An 18,137-nucleotide genomic window follows, 5' to 3' on the forward strand; every position below is an offset into this window, starting at 1 on the left:
CACATATTGCCCTACAGAGAGGGGCATTTGTCTGTGACAAGCCCACCCTGGGGACGCAGGGCCTTCAGGAGAATCAGGACGGTCACCACAGTGCTGGTGGGACCCGATCTGGTCACCAAAGGGTTACTACTCACCCCCGCCTCCAGGTGCAGCTGCGAACTCCCGGCCAGGCCCGCACTCCCAGTGCTCGGGAGCTGGAGGGCTGCCCAGTGCCTACAGCAGCTGCTGGCCGAGAAACTGCATGGGAGCACAGCGCTGGTGACACTTAAAAGGGAACGGTGACCTCTAGTACAGGGTGGGGGCAGTGGGGACCAGCCCAAGGGCCACTGTCCAGAGAGAAGCATCACAAAGGTGACCAGATGGCTTCTGTGAGGAGCAGCCAGGGCGGGTGCCACTTCCTCCCTGCCCCTAGTGGGGTCTGAGTGGATACTTTGCCCTCGTCATTCTTCTCTCCGTTCTTCTTCCTCTCTTTCGTTTTCCAGCTCAGAGGCCTATTTCCTCTCCAAACTGCAGCTCCTTAGTGTGTTTGTTTCTGGCAGTCTTCCTGGGCTCACAGGCCCGCTCTGTGCTCTGGGTCCCCTAGAGGAGCTCACTCCGGGTCAGAAATCTGAGATGATGCCATGCAAGGGAGTCTTCCTTGCTGAACAGATCAGAATTCACCCACAGGGTACATTACACCTGCAGGTCTTCCAGGGTTTTGATTTGTGATATGGCCTCTGCAAGCGTAGACTTGACATGCACAGCAACCTCCTGGGCTGTGAACAGTGTGTGTGACCATGTGTGATCTGGTCAGTTGCTTTATTTTGGTTTTTTTTTGGTACCGGGGATTGAACTCGGGACCTTGTGCTTGCGAGGCAGGTGCTGGAACCACTGAGCTAAATCCCTGGCCCAGCTTTATTTTGTTTTTTGAGAAAAGTTTCACTATTATAGTTCAGGCTGCCTTTGGCCTCAAACTCGTAGCGATCCTCCTGCCTCAGCCTTCTGAGTGCTGGGATTACAGGGTGCACTACCACACCCGGCCAGAACTCACTAACAACCTTCATCACGCAATGCACTGTGGTCCCCTTACTCCCGTTCCCTTTCTGGATGGGGGACTCTGGAGGGGGCCTGTGTCAACACTTCTTTGCATATAACAACGTGCCTACCTCAGTTTACCTAATGGCTGCGGCTTCCAAACCTCCAGCCTCAGTGCCCATCTCTGCTGCCCACCCCACATGGCTCTGCAGCCTAAGCACAGGCCCCTGCTGCTGCCATCCACGCCCGAGTGCACAAAGCACAGTACCTGAGCTTGTCTGCGATGAAGATGACCCTCCGCTCCAGGAGCAGCGAGGCGAACACACACACCAGGTGGCGGACGCTGAGCGAGGAGAAGAGCGGCTCAAAGTCCACGTGCTCCAGCCGGGAGTCCAGCGGGCGGCACAGCTCGATGACCTGCCAGGGAGCGGGACAGCTATGGGGGCGTTCTCAGCCCGGCCTCTCCCAGGTCTCCTGGGCTCTGCGTCCTCAGCAAGGGGAGAGAAGAAAGAGAAAAGGGGAAAACAAAAGGGGCTGGGGAGGGCCGGGGATTTAGCTCAGTGGTTCCACCGCCTGCCTCGAAAGTGCAAGGTCCCGAGTTCAATCCCTAGTACCAAAAAAGGGGGGGGGGGCTGGGGAAAGAAGGGTTCCAGGGGAGCGGGAAGGGGTGCATGGGATGGGGAAGCAGTTGGAGGGGTGCGGTCCTTGGCAATGTCCCCAGGTAACAGTAGGCTCCCTGCAGAGAGTGCCCTATGACTGCTAAAAACTTCTCACCACAGATTCCTGGGGGACTCTTCTGTCTCAAGGAGGACCATTAATTAGCTGGGGCAGAACCTCAGGGGCCTAGAACATGCCCGGCAGGCTCCAGCAGCATACCCAGGACCCAGTCCTTCAATGGGCATTGCCCTTCTTTTTCTTTTGTTTTGCAGTGCTGGGGATGGAACCCAGGGCCTGTCACATGCTATGCAAGTGCTGTGCCCCTGAGCCCCACCCTAGCCCCTAGCATGCATGCATTCATTCATCATTCATTCAATCAATCAATCATTCACTTATAGACAGTATCTCAGTCTCCTGAGTGCTGGGATTACAGGTGTGCACCACCATGCTGGGGCCTACCAAGCATTTCTTCAGGGCATCCAGTGCTGGAAGCTGGGCTAGTCCTAAAGCTTCCAGCCCCAGCCCTGCCCGTCCTGTGTCCCCAGCAGTGGCCTGGGTTATCAGAGCGGCTGGGATGGGAGATTGAGGCTGTAAGCCGTGGATGGGAAGAATAAAAACAAACTTTATCACATGTTAGCCCAGCCAAGGAGGGGACAAGCTTCAAAGTCTGCGATGAATGAAAGTAGCACCTGAGCTTGTCTTCCCCACAAAGGATCTGTTTTACACTATAAAGTTGTGCAGGTACAGACCAAAATGTAAATATGAGAGACACCCCAGCGCTTTTTCTACTTTTTGAGACAGGATCTTGCTAAATCACTAAGTTGCCCAGGCTGAGCTTGAACTTGGGATCCTCCTACCTCAGCCTCCCGAGTGCTGTGATCACTGCATCCGGCAGCCTGCTGAGCCAGCCCCTCTGCCCACTGTGACTCTGCCACTCACCTCGGTGCCTGACCCTGGCAGGAAGTTCTTGACCACAATGGTCTTGCCCAGGGCGGGGAAAGGGGCTTCCATGACGCTCCTCATGAGGGGCTGCACGAGGGCTGGAGAGATGCGGCGTCTCTTCTCCACCTCATCCAAGATCTGCAAGGGTCAGGAAAGCTGCTCAGCTAGGCTGTGGCCGGGCAACAGGGGGCAGTGCCTTTCCGGAGGATGAGGGCCTGTGTGTGGCTCAGACCTGGGCCCAGGCTCTCAGGTTCTTTGAGTTATTGCTCCGATTCTTCTCCTTCCACCTATCCTCTCCCTCAGCCCTGAGACGCTGTAGCTCCTGTTGTTGGTAGGGGGTACCTTGCCCTTTTGACCTTGGGCTTGACATGTGACTGACTGGGCTAACTCCTATGTTTTGTTCGCTCAGGAGCTGGGATGGAATCCAGAGTCTCACACAGCCCAGTCAAGTATTCTATACCTAATTTCTTTCTTTCTTTTTTTGCTTTTTTGAGACAGGGTTTCGCTATGTAGTTCAGGTTGGCCTGGAACTTGTGATCCTCCTGCCTCAGCCTCCTGAGTGCTGGGATGACAGGCTTGCCCCACTATGTCCAGCTTCTATACCTAACTTCTTCTTTTTTTTAAATAGCAAAACATTTATTGGTACATTTTAGGCTTACATGATGCTAACACTCTACCTAACTTCTGAGATCAGTATCACATAGGACAGCACTTGTGTCCTATACACCAATCCAGAACACTGTGGCAGCTAAGCTGACTCAATATGGCGATTCCTATGCGTCACACACTTTTTCCAGGAAAGAGGCCCACATTATATTAATACTTTAATAAACTTACACACTGAAATACACATATATACGTCAATCACAGGTGTCTTTTTTTTTCTAGCAGAAACTAATTTGACACAAAACAATGCTAAGGGAAAGAAACTAAACCCCCTGGCATATTCTGGGAGGATCCACCCCTCCCTCTCTCAACTCCATTTCCCTGCCCCCTTCTCTACTTCCTGGGGCTGGCCCTCCTCTGTTCTGACTTTCTCCTGGGAGGGAAGAGAAGGGAGGGGAAGGGGAAGGCAGCAAAACAGAACAAGACTGTGAAGTACTGGGAGCTTCGCATGTTCCTGGGTCCTCTGGGCCCAGCCCTTCCTTCCCCCTCTCCTCTCCCCTGTCTCTCTCCTTTTTTAGTACTGAGGATTGAACGAGGGCCTTTGTGCTGTACTACATCCCCAGCCCTTTTCTTATTTTTGTTTTTTCTGAGACAGAATCTGGCTTAGTTGCTAAGTAACTTGCAATCTTCTTGCCTCAGTTTCCCAGAGTGTGGGATGGCGGGTATGCACCACACCTGGCTTCCCCTTGCTTTCTCTGAGGTCCAAATTCTCACCTTTGAGAAGAGGTTGAAGCAGCCCAGGCGGCTCACGATGCAGTACACCTCAGGCAGGCGCTTCCCTTTGCCTCCAGGCTGGAGAGAAATGCAGGCCTTCAGGAGCATTACCAACCATGGGGAGGCAGACCCAAATGCTTTTGGGGTCTATTGCATACCATTTCCACACACCATAGTTTTTGCTTTTTTTTTTTTGAGACAAGGTCTCACTATGTACTTCAGGCTGGCCTTGGTATGAAGCCCGGATTGGCCTTGAACTTACAGTAATTCTCCTGCCTCAGCCTCCTGAGTGTTGGTAGCTTTTTTTGTTTGTTTGTTTGGTACCAGGGATCGAACTCAGGTCCTTGCACTTGCGAGGCAGGCGGCGAAACCACTGAGCTAAATCCCCGGCCCTGAGTGTTGGTAGCTTTTAAAAACCAGTGAGGCATGGGTCGCTGCCAGGCAGCACCTCCGGTCACTGTGTGTCTATGTTCCCCTTCTCTGCGGCCCCTTCTAGGGTATGGCACACGTCCCACTAAGTAAGGAGGCCGGGCCATACCTGCTGCGTGAAGTTCCTCCTAAGGAGTCATTTTGACACCTTTAGAATGACCATTCCAAATGAGAAGTTATTGCTGAAGATCTTTTTGGAAACTGACTCTTAAGCTCATTTTCAAACCAAAAGGGAAATCAACCTTGATACCTTTAAGCCTAAAGTAATTTAAATGACACAATTTATCAACCTGCTTAACTTTTCAATCATCCATGCTTTTTACCTGGTATTTAATCCACCAGATATTTATTGAATGCCTACTGTGACATGCATTACTTGACTCTTAAAATTTTTTTTTTTTTGGTACCGGGGATAGAACTCGGGTCCTTGCGCTTGCGCAGCAGGTGGTAAACCACTAAGCTAAATCCCCGGCCCAACTCTTAAAACTTTTTAGCCTGTTTCTAAGGCTCAAATGAACTGAGTGGAAAGAGATTTCCACTACTAAACATTTTCAAAAGAATGGTCCTCCAAAAGTCAGGCCCTAAAATGCTGTAGTGTGATCTCTCCGAATCATTTCTGGACTCTGGCAGACGACTGCCCCAAAGGGGACACTGGCGTGGCCTTTGTCTCCTGAGCAGCCCCTTTGAGTGTTCTCCCTAAGGAATCCCTGCCGGCGGGGGGGGGGGGGGGATTAGAAAGGACACTTATCTTAAGGATGGACACGTGTTTAATTTGGTGAGAAAACAATAGAGAAAATATTTTCTTTCTGATGGGAACAATTACTTTTGCTTACCAATAAAATGCAGGTGAGGCCCCAGCCTTTCTGTATATATGGTTCTTATTTTATTTATTTATTTTTTGTGGGACTGGAGATTGAACCCAGGGCCTTCACACTGAGCTACATCCCCAGGCCTTTTACTTTTTTCTGTTTGTTTTTTCATTTTTGTTCCAGAGATAGGGTCTTGCTAAGTGCTATGTAGCCCTGGCTGGGCTCAAACCTGCAATCCTCCTGCCTCAGCCTCCTAGAGTGCTGGGATTACAGGTGTACACATGTGTCACCACACGAGACTCTTTCCCTGTGTTTTTAACGCCCCTGGTTAACCCTCCGTGCCTGGTGTTCCTTCTCACATGGTAAAACTGGAGTCTCAAGGGACCAAAAGCCAGACTGAGGCCGCCTAGTGGCCATACTGACCAGCAGCCTTCGGCAGTACCCGAACCGCCTGCTCCCGTCTTCTCCGGTGAGGACAAACGAGAACGTCTCACTGTGGATGGGAGGACAAAGGCATTACAAGGCGAGCTGTCCAAAAGGCGCCTCAGCACGGTTGCAGTGAGGGTCAGGGACGGGCCAGCTGCCCAGTCCACTGCTGAGTGCTCATGACAGTTCCAAGGAAGCGCCAGGGAGGTCAGGTGCCAGTGTCTCGAGAGGGAATGAGGTTTCCACCCCGTTACGCCGTGACCTGAACCACCCACTGCACAGAACACAGCAGCTTTACTGTCATGGCTGAGGACACAGACCATGACCCCTGCATGACACAGCGCCCGACACCAGGCTGTCTGGCCTGCAGCACTCAGACACACACATGAGACAGCAGAGAGCTGGCAGCCATTGAACATGGAAGCCCAGGTGGGGACTGAGCCCAGAGCGGCACCGGCTCGGAGGCACTGAAATGTTTTGGCAGCGCCGGGTGAGGATGGCGACGGGCGACCCCTCTTTGCCTGGCATCATCTTCACAAGGGCTGTGGGGTGCAGGCAACCAGGAAACCCATGTGCTCACTCAGCAAGGCGCCTCTCCTCGCAGGGGCCTCTGCTCTGTTCTGTGGTACTGGGGCCTGAATCCAGGGCCTTCACACTGAGCTACATCTCCAGCCCTTTTGTTATTGTTCTATTATGAAAGGGGGCCTCACTGATTAAATTGCTAAGTTGCCCAGGCTAGGCTTGAACTTGTGGCCATCCTGCCTCACTCTCCCGGTTTGGCTCCGAGAAGTTGTACCCAGGCTGCAGGGGGAAGTGCCTGGGCCGGGCCCAGAGGGATTGCTGTGGCAGGGCTGCCTTCTGGGTGGGGTCGGCTCTCCACGGCCGCTCCCTGGGGAGGATGGGGAGGCTGGCGAGTACCTGGTGAACTGCTGGACAGGTGCCCAGTCCTTGGCGTCGGGGAAACAGAACTGCGGAATGGCCTTCAGCTGGTCCTCAGCCTCCCGCGTGAACTTGAAAGACCTTTCCAGCTGCAGAGAGGGGGCAGAAGAGGCTCGAGAATGAGCCCCATGCGGGCCAGTGAGGCCAGCGGCGGCCAGGACCTCATCTTCCGCCTTTCTGTGTTATGACTGTCCCTCAACCTCCTGCCTTGGCGAGGCTCGGTGGCTGTCTGTGGGGCCTTTTCCCCACAGGAGTCCAGCTACATACAGCCTTAGGGGGAAGTCAAGAAAACAGCATAATTTTGTTTTTTTTTTGAGATAGGATCTCCTCATGGTAGCCCAGGTTGGTCTTGAACTCATGATGATCCTCCTGCCTCAGTCTCCCGAGTGTTGGGATTACAGGTGTGAGTCACCACGCCTGGCTGCAATGTTTTAGAGCGATGTTCTCTAGGCTGTTAGAACATTAACCATTCCAATCAGGAAGTGAAAGGCACCATGGTGGCTCCTTCCACGTGGGAGGCCCAGGGAGCTGGGAGGCACAATGAGCATCCCAATCCGCTCTTTCGCTCTCTGGGGCCAGGAAAGAATGTTGTGGCTCTCAGCGGACACATACAGCAGAACTGCATGATGTGGGGTGGTATGGGCCTGAAATCCCAGCACGGTGGGAGGCTGAGGCAGAAGGATCCCAAGTTCAAGCCCAGCCTGTGCAATTTAGCAACTTTGTGAGACCTTGTCTCAAAATAAGGGCTGGGGATCCATCCTCAGTAGCACACAAAAAGTTTTTTTTTCATTTTCTTGGTACCGGGGATCGAACTCGGGTCCTTGCACCTGCGCAACAGGCAGCAAAACCATTGAGCTAAACCCCGGCCCACAAAACAAATTTAAAAAAAATTATTATATGGGCTGGGGATTTAGCTCAGTGGTTCCGCCGCCTGCCTCACAAGCGAAGGTCCCGAGTTCTATCTCCAGTATCAAAATAAATAAATAAATAAATAATGATTATATAGTACCAGGAAACTCAGCTAATTTCACAGAGTCATTAAGTGTGGAACTAGAAAGGAACTAGACATCACACAGCTGTTCTTATTTCACAGATGTGGAAATACCCCGAGATGGTGTGGTATTTGTCTTGATTAACACGACCAGGGTGGGAGAAAAGCAATCCTTATCTCTGGCCTTCTCTCCTCTCTCTCTGTTATCCCAAAGAATACAGGAATACTGCCTCACTGAGGACCAGGAGAAATAAAGTCTGATTTAGAGATTTTTTTTATATATATATATATATATATATATTTTTTTTTTTTTTTATACCGGGTATCGAACTTGGGTCCTTGTGCTTGCGCAGCAGGTGATGAAACCACTGAGCTAAATCCCCAGCCCTAGAGATTATATTTAAACTCACAAGAATGCTAGTTTCATGTAGGAACAGAAATCTGTTTTGTTTTGTTCTTTGGTGATGCTAGGGATGGAACTGAGGGCCTTGCTCATGCTAAGCTGGTGTAATAGGTTTTATTATAGTTAAAAAAAAAAAAAGACCAACCAGAGGAACAGAGCAGACTGAGGTGATTGACTCCAGCCTCAAAGCCACCTCCAGTCCAATTCCCCAGGCAGGCTGAATTCAACTCCAGCCTTAGGTGCATTAATACTGCAGCTACGACAGTGTCCAGCCCGAGAACCGCAACAGCTACTCACAGACTCAAAGCCACTTCCTGACGGTCTTTTAGTTTTTCCTTGTGACAAATAGTCACTACTTTCTTCTATATCATGGTCTCACTTCTATGCATGGTACTGAAGACCCCATGCATGGCCCAGGATGGTCTTTGACTTGACAATTCACTAGCTCAATGTTCCTAAAGTGCTTTTTTTCTTCATTACTGGGGATTAACCTTAGCGCAGGGACTCTGCACTGAGCTACATCCTCTGCCCTTTTTATTTTTCATTTTGAGACTGGGTCTCATTAGCTCCTAAGTTGCTCAGGCTGGGCTCAAAGTCACAACCCTGCCTTAGCCTCGAAGAGAGCTGGGATTACAGGTGTGCATCACCATGTCCAGCAAAAGCACTAATTCTTTTTTTTTTTTTGGTACCAGGGATCAAACTCAGGACCTTGTGCTTACAAGGCAGATGGGGCTCCACTGAGCTAAATCCCTGGCCCAAAAGCACTAGCTCTTGAGTTCTCTTACAGTGTCTTGGAAAGAGGCAAATACCAGATGTACATAATTACCAGAGTGAAGGCCCCAAATTATAAAGGACATAAACGGGGCTTGGGATTTAGCTCAGTGGCACCTCGCCTGCCTTGCAAGCACAAGGTCCCGAGTTCGATCCCCGGAACTCAGGATTTATTGGAAAATAAATAAATCAATTTATGGAAAATAAACAAATCAATCAATAGATAAAGGACATACAGGAAGGAACAATGACATCTTCCCACACAGGAGACATGTTCAAGCACTGAAGAGTCGACCTTGGAGAGAAGCAAGGTCAAGCAGTTTCCCACATGGCCGTGCACCCAACCAGCTCACAGGTACACACACAGGCACGGACAGGTGAGTGTCAGCCCGTCTGTGGACACACGCACATACATGCAACACGTCCATGAACTGTCATAAAGATACATGTGTGGGGCTGGAGGTTTAGCTCAGTGGTTTTGCCGCCTGCTGAGCAAGCACAAGGACCCGAGTTCGATCCCCAGTACCAAAAAAAAAAAAAAAAGATACATGTGTGATAATAAAAAAAACCTTTTGTTTGAGATTAAGTCTCACTATGTAGCCCAGGCTGGCCCTGAACTCAATCCTCCTGCCTTGGCCTCCTGTGTAGCTGGGATGGCAGGTGTGCGCCACCAGGCCCAGCTAGATTTATTCCTATGGCAGACCAAACTGAGGGCCATTTCCGAGGTCCTGAAGCCCAGGTCTTCCTCAGATTCCCCCACCTCCTCAAGTCCATGCCCCAGCCAGGCAATGGTGACAGTGCTACCGTGCCTTGGTGGCGGTGGCCAGCCCGATACCTTCAGAGGGAACTGCTGCGTGAGTTCCGGCACGTAGGCGGCCCCAGCCTGCTTCTTGTGCAGAGACACGACCACGAAGTACTCGAAGAGCTGCCTCTCCTGGTATTCGAGGAGCTCATGGTCAAGGGCTGGGTATTGAGGGGCCTGCTTCAGGCGAGACCTCACATTGACCAGGCGCCGGCTGTGAGCTGGGGACAGAGAGGGAGGATGGGAGGGACCTTCAGCGGGACACTGCTCCCTGCCAGGGAGCCGCAGTGCTTGTGCCCACACCTAGCTAATCTCCGGCACCCTTGCCAAACCTCGGGAGGAGCCAGGGACAGCCCTGCAGGCTAGAGACTCGCCCCATCTGTCCCCCCCCGCCCCGCTCCTTTCTGTCATCTTTCTGTTCCCAGGATGTGACCAAATGCAGAGCATGGGGCTTTCAGAAGTGCGAGTTTTGTAAACATCCCTGTGACGCAATGGCCAAGCCCGGTGGACCTGGGAGCCCCCATCTTGCTTTCCCCTGGGTTGGCCCAGGTCCCTGTTACCCTGCTCAGCAGCTCCAAGCCTGCTCTCTCTGCCTTCTCCCTGGGGACTGAGAAATCTCAGAAAACTCATGAAAGCGTGGACCTGGGTCCCCAGCGGTTAGGCCCTTGGGCACCAACAATTTCAAAAACTTCATCCTATAGATGAAGCCCCAGAGGCCCTGAGATCTTAAGAGAGTTCCTAGGTGTAGTGGCCCATGCCTGTGACCTCAGGACTCTGGTCCTGTACTAGGCTGGGGCCCAATGTCCTCTCAGCAAGCCTGGCAGGACCCACGTCTCCCCAGCAAACCTGGCGGGTCACATGCGTCCCTGGTGCTAGACAGCAAGGATCATGATGGTGGCACTGCTGTCCTTACCTTTTAGCTTTTCCTCAGTGTCACTGTCAGACTCACTGTTCTCTTCTGTCACTAGACGGAAACACAAGGCAAGACGTGCAAATGTGAGCTCTACTGCAGGAAACAGATCCAAAATTTCTAGTTCAGAGGGGACATTTTGCCATCTGTTCTAAGTAACAGACAAGCTCTGTCTTTGTCTAGCACAGTGGATTTCCAGACTACTTTGGATCTAGTTAGGTGGCAGCACCTGGCTCAGATCCTGTTGCTTTATTTGTGCTGAGCCAGGGACGCGGCTGCCACAGTCAGGCCAAGGCAGAGGGACCCACACATGTGCCACCCGGGCTCAGCTCCCGGCTCCTTGACCGTTCCTGGGGACGGCAGCACCATCTCAGTCCCCTCTGTGGTGACCCACAGAGCCAGCCCTGTAGCAGCTTCTAGGAAGCGTTTCTGGTGCTCAGGGGCAGGAGGAGGGTGGAGAGTTCTACCTTTCCCTGAGCCGCACTCCATGGACTGGGACAGCCTCTTCACCCGCTTCTTCCCTCTCCGGGCCTCATAGATGGCGTTGATGCGCAACACCAGCTGCAGACACAGGCGAGGAAGAGCCACCGTGACCCTCCAGGGTGCCAGCCAGTGTCCCCCACCCAGGGTGATGGAGCGGACATGCTTGGTGCTGCCTCCCGCTCTTGTAATTATCCATCCCTTTCTGCCACACGGGAATGACACAGCCACAAAAACTGCAGGGTGCTGTCCCCTGCTCCCCATAGGCCAACGTAGCCAGCTGAGACACACTCCTGTTGTGATGGCAGCTGTCCCTCTGACACTGATGTCACCATGGCTTGGGAAGGACCTTTTGGTCTCAAAATAAAACAAGAAAAGGAAGAGACAGAAAAACACAGTTCCCAGGCTGGGCCCCTACAGTGGGAATCATTCCAAGAATGCGAGTGGCCCTGACAGGGACAGGGTCAGAGCGTTACCAGTCCCCGAGCTGGCCACAGGAGTACGTGGGCCCTGGAGCACCCTGCCCTGTCTTTGGGGACAGTTCAGGGCCAGCCTCGTAGACCTTCCATGTGCTCCCAGAGGAGCCAGAGTGCCCTGGAAAGGCAGGGCATGGTGGTGTGCACCTATATTCCAGCACTTGGGAGGCTGAGACAGGAAGATTGCCATGAGTTCAAGGGCAGCCTGGGCTACAGTGAGAACCTGTCTCAAAAAACCAACAACAAAAAAGTGTACTGGGATCCTCTGTTATGTGACATAGTCCACCCAGGCTTCCAAGAAGGCCACCCAGCCCAGACAGCCACCACCCTGACCCTGCCAGAGCTGTTTCGGTGAACACCAGCAGCTGACGGGGGACACAGTCCTGCAGCAAAGGCAAGCTCTGCTCTTGCTTCAGACCAGCAACACTCTGGCACCCCTGGGGCACTTGCTTTCCCTTCTCTCCCAGGAGGCTGGAGATTGTGGGCTTCTGTATTTTGCTCTGCCAGAGGCCATGGGTTTGCTGTCAGAGTCCACATTCCCGGGATGTGCAATTCAGAAACCCACACAGACAGGAGCTCCACAAATGAAGGTTTTGTGTGGCACATGGAGTTATTCTTTTTTTTTTTTTTTTTTTTGGTACCAGGCATCGAACTCGGGTCCTGTGGAGTTATTCTTATTATTTCATGTACAGAGAGCTGGACAGCCATGTGCCAAAGGTTGTATAACTTATTTTTAGAGATGGGATCTCGTTGTGTTTCCCAGGCTGGTTTTGAACTCTGAAGTACAAGAAATACTCCTGACTCAGCCTCCTGAGTAGCTAGGACTATAGGGGTATGCACCTGTGTCCAGCTTATCGTTTTTTATCTGTATAAATCAGTGAGCAAAAATATAGGATGGAGGATGGGGATGTCAATCAGGGGTAGCATGTGTGCTCAGCACATGCAAGGCTTTGGGTTCCCCAGTACTGCTCTCTTCCAAAGGATGGTAATCATTTTCCATGTTCTATGAATTTTTTTTTCTTTTTTGGGGGGTACCAGGGATCGAACTCCAGACTTTGTGCTTGCAAGGCAGGCGCCGGAACCACTGAGCTAAATTTCTAGCCCGTTCTATGAATATTTTAATGCTTATTATTTACGTTGCTATTTTATTTTGTTTCATTTTTTGAGACAGGGACTCACTGTGTAGTTCAGACTGGCCTTGAACTCCCTGTGTAGCCTGGCCTGCCTTGAACTCACAGAGATCCTCCTACCTCAGCCTCCCAAGGGCTGGGATTACAAGTGTGTACGACTACATCTGGCCCCTTTATTTTGAAACCAGGTTTTGCTAAGTCACTCAGTTGCCCAGGGTGTGCTCAAATTTGTAATCCTCCTGCCTCCATCTGCTGAGCGCTGGGATTACAGTGATTCACACAAAATCAACATGCAACCTGCAGTCTTTGGTGGAGCTCAGGGGTACAGAGCTTGCACAGAGTGCGAAAGGTCCTGGGTTCTACCCCAGGACCATACAGAACTAGTCAGGGAGGAGGAGGAGGGGCCGAGGGTGGGCACCTACCTGCCCCTCTCTCTGCCTTCTAGCAACAGAACGTCGGGAGTTTTGCCCCTTCCCACACGCAGCCCCAGGGCTGCAGGTCTTAAGCCTGGCCCTGCACCTGACCCCGACTGCCCCACCCCTCCCTGCATGCGCAGAGCCAAGGTGATCTGAGCTCACTTTAACAAAGTGCTGGGGCAGGGCCGGTCTGTGAAGTCCTCGCCCAAAACTGATTGATCAAACTCTGTCTGGTATTAGAAGAGTAGTGGAGGCAGGGAGAGGGACGGCTAAGAGGAAGGCCATGGGACTAAACGATCAAGGGGGCCGGGGATTTAGCTCACTGGTGCCATGCCTGCCTTGCAAGCACAAGGTCCTGAGTTCAATCTCCGTTATGGGGGCAGGGGGGCAGGGTATGGTTCTGGTAAAATAATGATCAGGACCTAGGCCTGGGTGTCCCAGCCTGCTGGGTTCCTGCGTCTTCCTTGCCTTTGGGGATACAGAGCGGAGGACCAGAGCTGGGGCCCTCCCAGCCTCCTCTACAGAGAAGGGGAGCACGCTGGAACCGGAAGTTCACTGCAAGCATTACCTTGGGGATCTTTCTCTTCTTCCTCCCGTTCTGTAGGTCTCCGAGGTTAAAGACAGTGTCATCGGGGCTGCTGGGAGTGGAGGGTGGGCTGGTTTTGGGAGGGGACCCTGCTCCATCCCGACTCAACTTCCTCACATCCAGCAGTCTGAAGTTCCTCCTCTCTGAATTTTGCCAGAAAAAAGCAGGTTTGGACAATGACTGCTGTGAGGGAAGAAGAGAAAGCAGAGTAATCAATACCAAGGGGATGAACTGGAGGCAGCTGGAGGTGCTGGTGATGGAGAGCATGGGTACAGACAGGCGCTGGAGTGCTAAGGACGGAGACGGCTCCCCGCCCGGCTCCATCTGACTTTACAGATGAGTCCTGTGGGTCCCCCCCCAGTACTGGGGAGTGATCCCAGGTGTTTGCTACCAATGAGCTACATCCTTTTTTGGGGGGGTACTGGGGATCAAACTCAAGACCTTGAGCTTTTGAGGCAGGTATGGCACCACTGAGCTAAATCTGCCCCCTGAGCTACATTCTTTTTTGTATTTATTTTGTTTCGTTTTTTGAGACAGGGTCTCGCTATATAGTTCAGACTGGGCTTGAACTCACAGCGATCCTCCTGCCTCGGCCTCCCCAGTGCTGAGATTACAGGCATGTGCCACCATGCCCAGCCCAGATGGGACTTTCTGACAATCCAAGGCATATGTATTGGCAGACACAGCTAAGCGTGGCTGTATCCCTGTGGTAGCTCTGTGCGAACTCAGTTTCTTTTCTTTTCTCCTCCTCCTCTTTCTTTTGCTGCTGATTAACTGAACCCAGGGAGAGAGGAGATTAGGGTGTGGCAAAACTGGCTGAAAAAGGAGGCTGACCTATTAAGTACAAGATCTTGGACACATGCGCAGCGCAGTTCCCAAAGCCCTGCCTGTGGGGTTCTCAATAGGAGGCCTAGCTAGACTTGACCTCAGCCTGAGAGGTGGAATACCAGCACTGCCTCTCAGGACCTGGATGTAGAAGCTCTCATGGGTTTCCTCGAGATTTGGACAACAAATAAGGACATGGACCCCAAGAAGCGCTTGCTATCCTGGCTTTCCTCATGACAGCTCACGCTGCTTCCTCCAGGGTGTCCTTTGACTTGCTTTTTCCTCTTTTACTCTGCCCAAGCTTGCTCTGCAGAGCCAGTTTTCCCCTCGCTCTCAACTTTTACTTTTTCAAATAAACTTTGCCACTGCTTTTTGCTCATTTCATTCAGTTCTTTGTGCAAGATGGGAAGAACTGCCAGGAGAGGCCAGCAACCTAGAGCCCGGAAATATTTATTAGGTGAGCCACTTTTAGAAGGGGCTACCCAATATCACCACAGCCTTTTGTGTGTTAGGCACACACACTACTATTGAGGCACACCTCCATCCCTAGTATCTTACTTCCAAAACCAATTTTTTTTTGGTACCGGGGATCAAACTTGGGACCTTGTGGTTGTGAGGCAGGCGCTGGAACCACCGAGGTAAATCCCTGGCCCTCAAAACAACTTTTTAAAAAGTGAAAAGTTACAGTTGGGAGTGGTGGTGGATGCCTGTAATCCTGGCATTCAGGAAGCTGAGGCAGGAGGATGGCTTGGAGTTTGGGGTCAGCCTGGGCTACAACATGAGGTCCTGTCTCAACCAAAAAGAAAAAAGAAAGGTCAAACAAAAAACCTGTTACAGGGCTGGGGATTTAGCTCAGTGGTTTTGCTGCCTGCTGTGCAAGCACAAGGACCAAGTTCAATCCCCAGTACCAAAAAAACCCCAACCTGTTATAAAATTTAGAGGCCGGCAGTACAGCATTTGCCTAGCATGCATGAGGCCCTAGGTTCAATCCCCAGCACAGCAAGCAAAAGGTTTTACAGTTCAACACAGGACTCATTTTCCTGATATTAAAACAAACTGAGAAAAAGATTAACAAGTTAAAAAAAACAGGCAAAAGAATGGAAAGTTTATAGAAAAGGAAATACAATGATTCTAAGATATATGAATAGATTCGTAGTTTCACCTATAAAAGAAAACTAAAACTGCTGAAACATTTTTCACTCAGATTAGCAAAGGTTAAAAAAAAAGATAATTTAAATCAGGCGTTTTGGCCCATGCCTATAATCCCAGCACTGAGGAGGCTGAGGCAGGAGGATTATGAGTTTGAGGTCAACCTGAGCTATACTGTGAGTTCAAGGCCAGCCTGGACTTCATAAGAGATCCTTTTTCAGAAAACCATACCCGCTGGGCAAAGTGGCACACTCCTGTAATCCCAGCAATCAGGAGGCTGAGGACAGGAGGACTGCCATGAATTTGAGGCCTATCTGGGCTCCACAGTGAGTTCAAGCCACCCTCAACTACATATGGAAACCCTGTCTCAAAAAACAAACAAACAAACCGCCACCACCAATAACAGAAATCCAAAGCAAAACAAAAAGCAAGCAAAGAAATGCCAGCCTAGGCCATGATAACTCACTGGACATGATGGTGGTACATGCCTGTAATCCTAGTATTGAGAGCTTGAGGCAGGAGGGTTGCAAGTTTGAGGGCAGCCTGGACAAGCTAGTAAGATCTTGTCTCAAGATTTAAAAATCATTGCTGCCTGCCCCACAAGCACAAGGTCCTGACTTGGACCCCCAGTACCAAAAAAAAGAAAGAAAGAAGAAGATTTAAAAATCAAAAGGGCTGGGGTTGTAGTTCAGTGGTAGAAAGGCCCAGTTCAATCCCCGGTACTGAAAAAAAAATTGATAACTTGCCTCCCAAACTATGAGAAAATCAATTTCTGTTGTTTAAGACATTCTCCCCAATTTGATAACTTCCCGTGTTGGTGAAAAGCAGAGACAAAATCACTTTCACACAGCACCGGTGGGCATATAAACCGGTCCAACTCCATGGAGCACCTAGTGGTATTAAAATGACAAAGCATGTGCCCTTTGTTTCAGCAATTCCGCCTTGAGGAATCCCCTCCTCAGACACATATGTTTGTGCCAGGTACAAGTTATATTGTACAAAGTATATGGTATGCTGTGACATGGTTTGTAATCACAAAATATTGGAAACAACATAAATGTCTATCAACAGAGGCTGGTTAAATAAATTACAGTACACACAGTAGACCACTATGATAGCAAGGGTCAAATTTTTTTGTACTCTTAGGGAAAGTTCTCTCAGATATATACTATTATGCATAAAAAGTAAGGTATAAAATAGTACAATATGCAATTTTTGTGTCTGTGTTGTAAGAAACTGCTAGCATATGTGTAGAATAGTTTTGGAAGAATAGTTCTGCATAGATCAAGATATTGATTCACCATAGCTGCTCTGGAAGAGAAAAAAGTGGGACAAAGGCAAGAGAAAAATCTTCATTGTCTACTCTGTGTACTCTTTGAAGTATGAACTACGTGAATCTATTACCTATCTATTACGATAAGAAAGTATAGCCAGGCATGGTGGTGCACACCTGCAATCCTGCACTCCTGGAGCTGAGACAGAAGACTGAAATTCAAGCCCAGCTTGGTCAACTTAGTGACTCACTGAGACTTTGTTTCAAAATAAAAAATATAAAAGGGGGTGGGGATATAGCATAAGGCAAAGGCCCTAGTTTCACTCCCAGTACTGTGGAAATCAGCAGTATAATACATCACAAACAGAAGCAAGGACAAAATTCACATGATCACCTGAATAGGTGCAGAAAAACAAAATCCAATATCCATTCATGATAAAACCCTGAAGAAAAGGGGTATAGAAGGACCTTCTCTCACTCTGATAAAAGCTATTTATTACTCAAATTTTTTTTTTTTTTTATTTGGTACCGGGGATTGAACTCGGGTCCTTGCACTTGCACAGCAGGCGGCGAAACCACTGAGCTAAATCACCGGCAAGTTTTTTGTTTGTTTGTTTGGTTTTTTTGTATCAGGGATTGAACTCTGGTCCTTGTGCTTGCAAGGGAGGTGGTAGAACCACTGAGCTAAATCCCTGGCAGATAAAAGCTATTTATGACACACCTACGCTAACATCATCCTAAATAGGGAAAAACTAAAAGCATTTCCTCTGAAATCAAGAACAAGACAAGGATGTCCACTCTCACCACTTGTGCTCAACACAGTATTTGAAAGTTTAGCCAGAACGATCAAGCAAGCAAAGAAATAAAAGGAACACACAGGAAAAGAAGTCAAACTATCTTTATTTGCAGATGATATGACTCCTACAGCTAATTACCAAATTCAGCAAAGGAGCAGGATATAAAATGAAATAAACGAAAATCTGTAGCATTCATGCACACCAAAAATAAATCCACTGAGAAAGAAATCAGGAAAACCATCCCATTCACAATAGCTTCAAAAAATTAGTTCGAATTATCCTAACCAAGGAAATGAAAAACCTCTAAGGCTTCTGAAAAACGAGATTGAAGAGGACATCAGAAAGTGGGGCTGGGAGGCCGGGGATTTAGCTCAGTGGTTTCACTGCCTGCTGTGCAAGCGCAAGGACCCAAATTCGATCCCCGGTACCAAAAAAAAAAAAAGTGGGGCTGGGGATTTTGCTCAGTGGTGCTGCACCTGCCTTGAAACCGCAAGGTCCAGAGTTCGATCCCCGGTACCAAAAAAAAAAAAAA

At 50.0% G+C, this 18,137-nt stretch overlaps 1 protein-coding gene across 7 annotated transcripts in view; it reads right to left on the bottom strand.

The window, feature by feature from the left end:
• Positions 1–18,137, bottom strand: part of Dennd2a (DENN domain containing 2A) — an 81,529-nt gene that overhangs the window by 13,786 nt on the left and 49,606 nt on the right. For 5 of the 7 annotated variants that reach the window (XM_087206319.1, XM_021263695.2, XM_087206318.1 and 2 more), the window contains 9 exons: positions 13,544–13,744; positions 10,941–11,034; positions 10,477–10,527; positions 9,597–9,784; positions 6,576–6,685; positions 5,655–5,724; positions 3,994–4,071; positions 2,611–2,751; positions 1,283–1,431 (listed from right to left, as the gene is read on the bottom strand). In XM_087206319.1, the coding sequence (XP_087062445.1) occupies positions 1,283–1,431; positions 2,611–2,751; positions 3,994–4,071; positions 5,655–5,724; positions 6,576–6,685; positions 9,597–9,784; positions 10,477–10,527; positions 10,941–11,034; positions 13,544–13,744 (1,082 nt within the window). The remainder of the gene's footprint in view (positions 1–1,282; positions 1,432–2,610; positions 2,752–3,993; positions 4,072–5,654; positions 5,725–6,575; positions 6,686–9,596; positions 9,785–10,476; positions 10,528–10,940; positions 11,035–13,543; positions 13,745–18,137) is intronic. The other 2 variants (XM_021263698.2, XM_021263699.2) reach the window with 2 other exon arrangements.

This window comes from Heterocephalus glaber, unplaced genomic scaffold (assembly GCF_053883595.1).
Source record: "Heterocephalus glaber isolate CG9 unplaced genomic scaffold, H.glaber_assembly_v1.0 deba00000621, whole genome shotgun sequence".
Taxonomy (NCBI): domain Eukaryota; kingdom Metazoa; phylum Chordata; class Mammalia; order Rodentia; family Bathyergidae; genus Heterocephalus; species Heterocephalus glaber.